The 12,152-nt window shown below is 42.5% G+C and overlaps 1 protein-coding gene across 3 annotated transcripts in view; it reads right to left on the reverse strand.

Annotated features, from left to right (window-relative positions):
* Positions 1-11,843, reverse strand: part of XRCC2 (X-ray repair cross complementing 2) — a 164,938-nt gene extending 153,095 nt beyond the window's left edge. For 2 of the 3 annotated variants that reach the window (XM_073810121.1, XM_073810120.1), the window contains exon 1: positions 11,672-11,806. In XM_073810121.1, the coding sequence (XP_073666222.1) occupies positions 11,672-11,725 (54 nt within the window). In that variant the 5' untranslated portion in view covers positions 11,726-11,806. Of the gene's footprint in view, positions 1-11,671 lie in introns of all 3 variants that reach the window. The other variant, XM_019930301.3, reaches the window with a different exon arrangement.
* Positions 11,844-12,152: the final 309 nt, after the last annotated feature.

Here is a 12,152-nt window from a genome sequence, read left to right on the forward strand (position 1 = left end):
CCCTCAAAGAAGCTGATAGGGTCTTTGGGACACAGCACCAAACTGCTAATTGCAAAGTATTTACCTTCCTTACTCATTATAATTATCTTTCTCACTCTGCTCACCACATTTGTTATCAGGTATCAGCTTTTAATCTGTCTGCCCATTATATCGCCAGCTCCTTATCTAGGGGAGTGGGGGGGGGAGGAGACAGAGAGAAAGGTGGAGAAGAACTTCCCTGAGACGCTCCCAGTGAATTTGTCAATTCGTGAACAGGGCACAAGCAGGCATACCTGGCAGATGGGACATCAGCACAGTGTGTGGGTAAACTATAAGCAGATTTGAATTGCTAGAGCTTGTGGCACGAAACTGGCAGGAGATAATGAAGTCCTAAAAGAACAGAAGTCAGATCACAAAGGGTCTTGGATGTCACCTTTAGGAGTTTGCTCTTTGGCTTGTAGATAAGAGCAAGGGGTTTTAGAAGCAATCTAGAACAGTTAAGAGTAGACAGCTAGGTCTTTGGGCCTGAGGTTTCTCATCAGTAAAGTGAGCAAAACAAACAGTATTTCCCTCACAAGACTGTTGAGGATTCAGTGTGTTCCGAGAGTGCCTGGCACAGAGTAAGCGTAAGCTATTATTATCTGCATTTCAAACAGATCATCTTGGTGGCTACCGAGGGGATGGATTTGAGAGCAAAGCCAGATGCGGAGAAAAGGCCCAAGTCCATCACACTAACCTGGAGAAGTGCCTGTACCAAGACAGAAGGAGCTAGAACTACAGGAAGCAAAATTCCAAGACAGACTGAAATGTCAACGTGGGAAATACAATCAAAGTTGATCCTCAAGGTTCTAAGGAAACAGTACAGATTTGACAACCCTTCTAAACAACAAAAACGCGTATCACAAACGAAGAAAAGCAGTCATCCTTTGTGGGTTTTTTTTTTTCTTTTAAACAGGAGCAAAAGTTTTTGACAGAGTTCCTGCAGTGATGAAAAGGTTCTCTATATTAATTTGGCAAATACTTACTGAATGTCTACTATGTACAAAGCACTATGGCAGGTAAAATGGAGACTACAGAAATGAAGATAATTAAGCTACCCTCAAAGAACCTGCAGTTAGGTCCTCTAGGAGATGAGATTTTATCACAAAACAAGCTAAAGACTGCGAACTACACTCAAGAGTGCTTTGAGTTAGAACAGAGCTTCTGAGGGCAAACCTGTCGTCAATTATTTTCATAAATATTAAGACATTATTTGTCTTTCTCACTATGCTGACACTTGCACTGATGGTGCAGCAGCAAAGGTGGTTAACACTGCTGGCACCCAGCTCAATCAAGGCAGTGGCATCAATCCATATTAGTGCACACGGTACTCTTCACCACTCACAGAAGAACAAAGAAGCAAGCGAAACTATTTTTGCATAAGAATGTTTTTGATGTGGCAGTAAATAAGTATTGACTCCATATTAAATCATAACCTTTGAGTACTGTTGAAAATATTCCCTGTGATGACGTGGGAAACATATTAGAAGGAAAGAATTTAACCTTGACCAAAGAGAGGTCTGGCCTTTGCCCTTGGCTCCTGGGAGATAATCTCTAAGCCTCTTGGAAAATCCTGCTGATAAAAGTGTCTTTGTTTACCTGGGGGCCCTGAGCCACACCAGATAGTCTCACAAGTATCTTCACCTAAAGGTGAGGGCTTTGGGTCAGCTCAACCTCTGCATAGTGGCTGGACACAGAGGCCAGCTGGTTGGGGGGCTGACCATGTCTACATGACAAAGTCGCATAAACACTCTGGACACCAAAGTTCAGGGGAGCTTCCCTGGTTGGCATACTGTCCCCCACTGTTGCTGGGGACAGTTAGCACTGTCCATACTCCACTAGGACAGGACAATTGGAAGCTCCATATTTGGAATTCTGGATTTTGTCCCATTATGTCTCTTCCCTGGGCTGATTTTAATCTATATCCTTTTGCTGTAGTAAACTATAACCATGACTAAGCTTTCAGCGTATTCTGTAAGTCCTTCCAGCAAATCACTAAACCTGAAGGTGGTCTTGGGGACCCCCAAACATGCAATTAATGTCAGAATGAGTGAGGTCACGAGAACCTGGAACTCTGCAGTTGGTGTCTGAAGTGAAGGCAGTCTTGGGGACTTCCCCCAAGTTCACACACAGACAAGGAAAGCACTTTTGCTCCGAACTGAAATACAATGGTTTTTCTCTAGGAAAAGCACTTGTGTGATTACCTGAGCTGCATACTTTTTCATAAAACACCCTTTTATTTGAAAGAATGACTGACAGACAAATTAGGATTACACAGACTTTGTTATTTGGCAGACGTTTTACTGAAAACAAAGAAAGTCAGCTGGTCACTTTAAGGAAACTGACAGTATTTGTTGCCAATGATAAAATTTGAATTTTGGAAAACTTTTATCCACTACCGTGAGCTTGACACCATCCCAATACTTAAAGCATTGGTGAAATCACTAAGTATTTTAAATTTCTCCATTTACCTGACAGATATAACCCACATAAACAACAACCTTTTGGTTATGGATGTTAACTGGAACTGCTGTGGTGACCATTTTGTACGACATACAAATACTGAACCATTTATTATGCTGTAACTCAGTCCTCGGGCCAAAAAGTATGAGAACCACTGGGTTAGAAGGTTGAGGGTCCAAAAGAAGAAGACAGAGAAACTTTCGTGGACAAGATGGAACACATGAAATCACTATAAAATGTTTTTAAAAGCATGTATACAAATGACCAACATCCTCATCAGAATGATTAAAGTGAGAAGCTACTCCAACTGTTTACCCTTACTGTCACTGCTCAAGATATTTTAGAATTCTCCTCTGGAGAATTCCTCGTAAGACAGAATTCAGAAAAGCATTAGAATTGTATTGACAGGACTCTTAGATAAAATGGTATTACTCCTCTTATCAAACTGGCTGACTTTGCCGATTTGCATCTGACTTTCCACTATTACTAAAAAGTCAAATTCATTTTCAAAGGATGAAAACTACCTATCAATGAGAAATTTCAAAACAGTGTTTTACAATGCCAAAAGCAGAGTATACCGAATACAGAGGAAGTGAAAGTACCTCCCAGAATTTGGAAATAGATTAACTCTGACAAAAATAGATAATATTAACAATTTATAGAAGTCACTTGATGGGATGAGATATCTTACAAACCTAAGCAGAAAATACCCAAAAAATTTGTCATTAACCTGACCATTATGTAAACTAAAATGAACGATGTTGTCCAGATTTGAGGAATAAGCTGAAAGAAGCAAGGTAGAATCAATCTAGAGTTTCAGAAGGGCAAAGAGTAAATTAAGCCAGGGTAAAGGGAACCAAAGTAAGTTGTTTGACATGATAGTTTAATCCTTTTAGGGAAGATTAACACATCAGGCAAACAAAGCAGGGTGATGGTAGCTATTAAGATAATTCAACTATTTCTCTTGATTCTCTAAGCAACCTTTCTGAGCGCAAATTTCCTAACTGGGAAAGAATACACAGTGGACACAACAATTTTACTCTATTTGGCAGTTCACTAATATTGTAAATTAATAGATTTGGCATTTGGTTTGTAAATCAGTATCTGCCAGGTTTTATTATCATAACAATAGCTAACTAATAATAGCTACTATTTGTACTTGCTGTGGTACATAATTTATATACATTATCTCTTTAATTATCACATTAACTCTATTTGTTATCATTCTATTTTTCAGATGAGAAAACTAGTAGACGCCAGAGTTGGGATTTAACAGATCTCTGGCTCCCCAAGCCTGGAATTCTTCCCCTGTGCTACACAGCCTCAGAATCAGTATCACTGAGGCTGAAAAAATCTGAGTACAGGGATGACAGTTTTTGGACCTACTCAGCCGAAGATCAAACCAATCTGAGGTCCTGTCTAGGCAATTATCTGGTCTCTCTCAACCATCTCTCTTAGCACTCCCTCTAACACCACAAGGAGCCCCAAATGTTTTCAACAGCAACATCAATACTGGAGCTAGTATACGGTCTGCCAAAGGGGTAATACTCAATTATACAGATATTATTTGGTAAAAATTTCAAGCAAGTCAAGTGTATTCCAGGAACTGAGTAAGGTGCATAGATACAACACCTTACTTACATAGATAAAACAGACACAGTTCCTATCCTCAAAGAATTTAATGAGGGAGAGTCAAAGGTTTAAAAAGTACGATAAAGTATGGTAGGTGCTATAATATCAATAGAAATAACATGGGGCTCTGTGAAGGCATAAAAAAGGGACAGTCGATTCTAATCTGTGTGAGAGGCAACTTTAACGCTGAAAGAGAGATTCAGCATGTAGTTCTTTCAGGCACGTACAAAATATTCATTGATAGAGCAATGTCCTTTCCCTATTCTCTCAATTAAATGCTCTAAGGCCTAGACTATTGAATGAATGAAAATTCTACACATTCCTCAGGGCCAGCTCCTTCCATGAAGCTATTCCTATACTTAGGAACACATTACCTACCAGTCTCCCTCATCTGGATCTAAGAGCTTGAAAGGAACTGGCTCACCACCAATTCCAAAATGCTTTACATTTGGCAGAAACTTAGTAGCTACCTATTAAGTTGAAGGTAAACAGGTCACAGGTAGGTAGAATTGGGGGAGGATGGAGAGTAAAAAGAAACTCCAACTACATAGATTTTCACATGTCTGGACAATCTATGCAAACTTCTACTGAACAAAAGTCCTTGAGTATTCTTACAGCTTTCATCAAAGTTCTTAACACTCATTAACAAAAGTCTGTTTTATAGACAATCATATAGCTTCAATGCCTGTTAAGTAGAACACGTACCATACAGATGTTTTAAAACATCATTTGGTTATGGAAAAGCTTACACTAGAGCAGGAAGGAGAGCTTAAAGATCAAATTAACCAGAAATGAATGACATTAAGGCAAACATGTGTATGTAATTGTCATTTGGATAAAGGCTCATTTCCCCTGACCTTTTGTGATTAAATCTGTTTACAGATGGACCCCAGCAGCAAGGTTTCAAACCAGTTAAGTATAAAAGTCTACCTAAAGAAGCAAACACTCTAAACCAAATATTCCCACCCCCGCCCTATAACAGGCCTGGATTTCCACTACAAACTGAATACAATTCTTAGTAGTTTTATTACATATATACAGAGGAAATTCACTCCAGGCAAATCTGTGTTAACTATAACATACAGAAAGTAAGAGAGGAGTTGGAATGTGTAGGATGGCAAGGGAAAGCAGCAGCTATGTTAACATGTATGTGATCAGTGCAAAATTGGGCCCTTACCATGGTAGTCCCTTAAATTCACAGACTAATTCTTTTTCACTTGTGAAATTAGGTTCCTCTGCCACTTAGAAAATTCAATCGCCCTTCAGGGCAGAGTACTAGGCCTGGCTCTTAATAAAGCTTTCGTCTAAACTATATGGAAAAGACAATTGTTACTCGAATACTAAATCATAAAAATTCCATTGTTTCTAAGTATAGGCCCCAAAGAGCTGCTGCCTTTACAACTAATATTTTTTAAAAAGCAATCACCCTATAAGAAGGAAAAATAGATATATAAAAAGTCAAGCAAAAATTACTATAGGTACCTAAGAAGCATTCACTTCTAGTAGAATTTATAAGGACTAAAATTTAAATTTATGACATCCTACCAGTTAGTAATTTCATTAAATGCATAGTTAAGATTTCACTAAGAAGTTATATCAGACTATGCTTCAAAATGTCATTTAGACAGAATAATCAACTATATGCAAGATCCCAGAAAGAGACAATAAAGCACAGAATCAAAACTGCAGAAGCTTAACATTGGAAGGACACTTACCCCTCCCCCACCTCCCTTGTATGTGAGGACCTCTACTGGAGAATACCTCTGGTGTATGCTCCCATCCTCCTGTTCTCTCTTCCCCAGGGAAGAAGAGGTTTTTCTAATGGGTTAATTTGAGAGCAGGAACTAGACACACATTGATTGGCCCCATCCTGGGTCCTGACAGCTTGCCTGCAGGAAGTGCATATTCTGCTGTTTCTAGTGTAGGAGAAGGGGTGCTCAGAAATGAGCATTTGGCAACATGAAGTTCGATGGTAACCCTGACAAGAGCACTTTTGGTGGAATATGGAGACAGAAGCCAGATAACAGTGGGCTGAAGAGTGAACGAGAGAAAAGTAGGCTCAGGCCAGAGCACAAGGGAGGAGGGCTCTACAGAGGAGGAAGGGAATGGGGCTGGTAGGGGCTGGTGTGTAGGGAGTCTTCTGGTTTGTTTTGTGTGTACTGCTTTATGTTAGGATACTGATAGAAGTGATTGGTAGAAAGAAGACTGCAGATGCAGAAGACAGAAAAAGTGGGGATACCTGCAGGAGTGATGTCCTTGAGGGAGTGGAGTGGGGTGGATGGAATTCATATCACAAGTGGAGAACCTGCCCTTTCTTAGAAGCAAAAATATTCTACTTCACAGGAAGGAATTCAGAGAAAATCAGTACATGTACTTTTTATCAATACAGACTTGATGAAAAACCAGGAATTGCTATATTACTACCCGATAAAGTAGACTTCAGAGCAAAGAAAATTACTAGAGACAAAGAGGGACACTACATAACGATAAAAGGATCAATCCACTAGGAAGACATGTGATCCTAAATGTGTACGTATCAGACACATCTCAAAATACACGAAGCAAAACTCGTACAGCTGAAAGGAGAAACAGACAAACTCACTAGCTGGGACTTCAACACCCACTTCTCAGAAACCAAAAGACTTACTAGAAGATCTGAACAACACAACCAACAGGATCTAATTCATATACACAGAACATTTGACCCAACAATAGCTGAGTGTACATTTTTTTTCAAGTGCCCATGGAACGTTCATCAAGCTAGATCACACCCTGGGCCATAAAACAAACCTCAACAATCATAAAAGAACTGAAGTCATACAGAGTATGTTTGACTATAATGGAAACAAACTAGAAATCAGTAACAGACAACAGGAAAAAATAAGGGAGTTCCTGTGATTTTTTTTGTTTGTTTTCTCAATGACACATGAGGCAAGGCAGAAAGGAGAAGGAAGAGAAGGGAAGGCATGAAATTTATCATTAAACAATTATTGAGCACCTACTGTGGGCTAAATATTGTTCTAAACACTAAGACTTAAAGGAGTAATCCCAACAGAGAGCAGTCACCACCCTTCATTGGCAGGGGTGGGAGGTGGGGAGGAAGACAACATATAAACAATATAAGATGTCAGATGTGGTAAGTGTAACGAAGAAAAAGAAACAGAGTAAAGGAATAAAGATTAACAGTAGGAAGGACCTCCTTATACTGGATGGAAAAGCTTCTCCTCTAAGAAACATGAAGCAAGTGAAGAGGCGAACCGTGTCAATTTCTGAAGGCACTGCAAAGGCCCTGAGGCTGAAGCACACTTGGCACATTCAGGGAATAGCAAAGACAACAGTGTGTCTGAAGAAGAGTGAGGGAGAGTGGAAGAGGAGATCAGAAAGGCAGGAGAAGAGATCCGAGGCGGGAATGAAGGGCAAATCATACGATCTGCAAATCATGCATCAGTGGAGGAAACAGGATTCTGGATATTACTATAAATGATACAGGAGCCTCTGGAAAACTTTGAACAGTAGAGTCTGCTTACATTTTGAATGGATCACCCTGGATACTATGTGGAAAATATGTTAGAATAAGTGTGAACAGGGTGGAGCAGAGCCGAGTTAGAAGGTTACTGTGATCAAGCAGGTGACAGTTCCTAGGAATAGGAATGGCTGCAGTAAAAAGCAGTGAAACATGGTCAAATCCATGATATATATTGAAGGCAGAGAAAACAGGATGTGCAAATGGATGTGGGCTGATATGAGAGGAAAAGAGGATTCAAGAATGACTTAGTTTTTGGCTTGAGCGACAGGTAGAACAAATTCACCGTTTGACAAGATAGGGAAGGCCTGGGAGGAAGCAGGTGGGGGCTGGGTGTACATGTGTGGTGGTAAACCAAGACTGCAGTGTAGGGCATATTAAAATTTTTTTCATGCTTTCTCTGCATCCAGGAGTCAATCATGATGAGCATGTTAAGTCCGGGATGCCTATGACACATCCATGTGGGTATGTCAAGAAGATACTAGAACACGTGTGTCTGGAATCCAGGCGTAAGGTTGGATTTGATGACAGGTGTTTTGTAGGGAGAAAGTGAATTACTTTCTAGAAAAACACAAGTGGACTGGGAGTCCACTTGAAGTTGATGGTTACAAATTTAAAATGAAATCAGTCGGCCTGGTTGTGATTTTCTTTAGCAATATTCAGCTGAGTGGGTAGACAGTGAAAGTAGACAGCTGGGTTTAACCGCAGTTAGGAAAGTAGGTTAGGATCGAAAGGGACAGGGAAGTTGAAAGTACTTATAATGGAGGAACGGTAATGATGGAGCACTGATTCTATTCTGGGTAAGAAGGGAAGCAAAGAGAGACGGGGACAGATGTTGTTCTAAGTCTACCATGCGAGACCAGAATATTATTAAATGCTAAATATTTTCTTATTTAATATTTGCCTCTGGCAAAAAGGCCACCCTGAACCTTTTCTAAGAAAAGAAAACCAGGGAATTCTCTGGTGGTCCAGTGGTCAGGACTCTGCACTTTCACTGCCATGGGCGTGGAGTCAATCCCTGGTCGGGGAACTAAGATCCCAGAAGCCGCACGGTGTGGCCAAAGAATAAATTTAAAAAAAGAAAACCAGTCATTATTATTAATAAATAGTTATCAAGTGTTTACCGTGCAGGGAATACTGTGCTTAGGTGAAAGGACACATAGAAATATAGGGACCCACCTCCTAGGAGTACAGCTGAAAGACAACTGAGAAATCATCATCTACCGCCCTCCTTTTACAAAGGTAGAAGCCAAGGTTTAATAACATCCAAAATCATCCAGCTTGCTCCCGGCTGAGCCAAGACTACAGCCATGGTCCAGGGTTCTCTATCTCAGCCCCCAAAATGATGCCATTAGAAAACCTCTGGGAAAATGTGTAAAAGTCCACCTTGAGAAATGATAATTGGGATGGAGAAGTTTCCTACTTTTCATTTCAGTACTACTGGAATTTTCTGTCATAAGCATGTACTACTTTAATATAAACTATCATAATAAGGTTAAAGAGAGGAAACAGTATGTTGTGCATGACAACCAAAACTGGACACTTTGAATCTATCCATTGATTACTTTTAAACGCGAGGCACTTTCAGCATTTTTGAGAAAATGTAAAGTACACCAGGGGTCCCCAACCCCCGGGCCTCGGAGGGGTTTGGGCCCGAGGCCTGTTAGCAGCAGGTGAGCGGCGGGGGAGCGAAGCTTCATCTGCTGCTTCCCAACGCTTGCATTACCACCTGAACCAACACCCCTACCCCCATCCATGGACAAACTGTCTTCCACGAAACCGGTCCTTGGTGCCCAAAAGGCTGCGGACCGCTTTAGGACACCACTACTTAACAAGGATGCGCAAATGAAGCCATTTGGTGGATGACACCAAAATACTGCCAGAATCTTGTCTAATACCGTCAGAGGAATGTAAAAGTAAAACATGCCATTGTTACTGTGCAAAAGTAAGGTAAAGAACAGGTTATTCTACTGTAAATTGCATTCCAATGTGTGTCTTCTTTAAACCAAGGGCTCCTTATATAAGTTTTCCACTCAGCTATCTGGCCTACCCTAAATTGCATCCCTAGAATCTGTTAAAGGAAAATAATTCTTTGCGACTGTTTTCTTGGAAGACATGTATGAAATGTCTCTTCCCTACTACTCACAAGATGTGGGAAAGGTTAGCTATTTTATAAGGTGGTTATTCTTGTGAATTAAAAATTTAAAGTAGTTTATTTCAGGACTACCCTGGTGGTCCAGTGGGTAAGACTCCACGCTCCCAATGCAGGGGGGCCTGGGTTCGATTCCTGGTCAGGGAACTAGATCCTGCATGCATGCCACAACTGAGTCCACACGCCACAACTAAAGATCCCGCATGCCGCAACTAAGACCTGGCGCAGCCAAAATAAATATATAAAATGATAAATAAATAAATATTTTTTAAAAATAAAAAAAAATTAAGTAGTTTATTTCAGCTTCTTGGGATAATTTGTGACCTCAGATATCTTCCTCAACACAATGCCTCCAGGGAGGATCCATCTAGTAGACTGATGTACAGAGAAAGACAATAGAATCCAAAGAAATTAAGCCATGGCCATACAGAGCCCAGCACTTAAGGGAAAAGAGGGCTGCTTAGTTGGTTTTGATGACAAAGAGGAAAAAGAATGAAGCGGCACCAACTGCCCAGCTCCCTAATCTTCTCCCCTCCACCCCACTGTACTCCACAGTAATATGAGTGAGCTAATCTTGCTTAGGATCTCCAGACGGCCGTGGCAGGCAAACGATATGATGCTAAATTCTTTGTTCAGTGCGTCGACTGCACTGGGCTCTCATTTTTTGGATGTTAGGCTTGTTCTGATTGCAAAAGTCATCTGAGTTTAACCTGCGTTTCAAATTATCATTTCAATCAGTAAGGTTGTAACTGTAGCAGTTCTTACAGGGAGCAGCGCCTCTACTCTGAAGGCCCAAGGGTTGGCAAACTATGGCCGGTGGGCCAAATCCTGAAGTTTAAAAAATAAAAGGTTTACTGGCACACAGCCATGCTCGTTTGTTTACACACCTCTGGCTGCCTCCACATTAGCACAGCAGAGCTGAATAGCTGTGACCGAGACCGAATGGCCCGCAAAGCCTAAATATAGACTATCTACTCTAGTCCTTCACAGAAAGAGCCTGTTGGTCGTTTAAGAAGGTATCGCTTCCCCTCCCTCCTCTGTATAAAAGATCCTCCATAACCTGCCTCTGCCTATTTCTCAGGGCTTACTTCCCAACACTGTTTCCCCACTAGCTTTGTCCGTCTACAGAGAACCACTTGCAGTTCCCCTAAATCAGTGACGCCCTTGCTCAAGGCAGAACCCACATACTTCCAACTCCCTGCCCCGAATGCCACCCCCTCCTTGCCAAGCCACCGACCATCCAAAGGTCCCTAAAAACCTCAGCTGTCCCCTCCTCCTCCCAGTTAGTCTTCCAGGCTGCCCGCCCCTCGACTGGACGGCACGATTTACCAACCGTCCTGTAATTTGTAGGCAGCCTCCCTTACTTGTCCTGCAAAAGCAGAAGCTGTTTCTTGCGTTTTTTAATCAGCGGTTAACACGTAATAAGTGCTTGATACTTGCTGGCTGAATTCCTGAATAAATCTTTGCAGACACCACATGGCTTGTGTGGCCCTGGATGCTCAGGCTGGAAATGTAAGCTGCGATAGCGAGGCTGCAGGCCCTAAGCAAAAGATGTACAGAACAGAGGCAACAGGTGGAGCCACCTACTCAGATACCACTGTTCTAGAAAAGTCTATGAGCACTCCGCCTGGCGATCCCCTGCTTTTTCCTAGCCTCTCCTGCACACCGTACCATGTCTGACTGGTTCACGCATGACAGGTTTGGCCCGTAATGCTAGCGGTCTCGGGGGCCGGCTCCGGGGACACAGGTTTGGGGGGCGGGGCTCTAGGCTCGCCGGCGTCCGGGCCCCGCGCGCCTCCTCCTCCCCGGGGCGCCCCGGCCTCCCGCGCCCTCGGGGCTCCCTCGCCCGCCCATGGCCCTGTTCTCGTCTCCCTAGCTCCCACCTCGGCAGCTCTCACCTCCGTCCCAGACTCAGACCTATGGAAGTCACTACACATCGCCCCGGAGGCTCGGCGCAACAGCCACTCAACTTTCCCGCCAGCGTCGCCATTTACTGCGCGGCCTCGACCCCGCAGCCAGTCAGAGACGCTAACCCGCTGACCCGGGCGCGAGCATGCGCACTGCGCCCGCCCTCGGCCGGGGAGCCGGCGGGCATGCGCAGCAGGGCGTGCGACCGCCCCCGCCCCGCTCACTGACGTCAGACCACGTCTCCTAGGAGACCGGGAGGTAACTGGGGATTTTCTTTTCTTCCCTCTCATAAATTTCCATTTGTTTTTATTGGGTAGAACTAGCAGCATGTATTTTTTTTTAAAGTATTAACAGAACACTTACTGAGCAAACGGGCCTTTTTGTTCATTCTTGGGTTAAAAGCCTCTGGCTGGCTGTGGGTGTAGTTTATGGTTGATTCTGAATAAACGAAAAAAG

The sequence above is a fragment of the Tursiops truncatus genome, chromosome 9 (assembly GCF_011762595.2).
Source record: "Tursiops truncatus isolate mTurTru1 chromosome 9, mTurTru1.mat.Y, whole genome shotgun sequence".
Lineage (NCBI taxonomy): Eukaryota > Metazoa > Chordata > Mammalia > Artiodactyla > Delphinidae > Tursiops > Tursiops truncatus.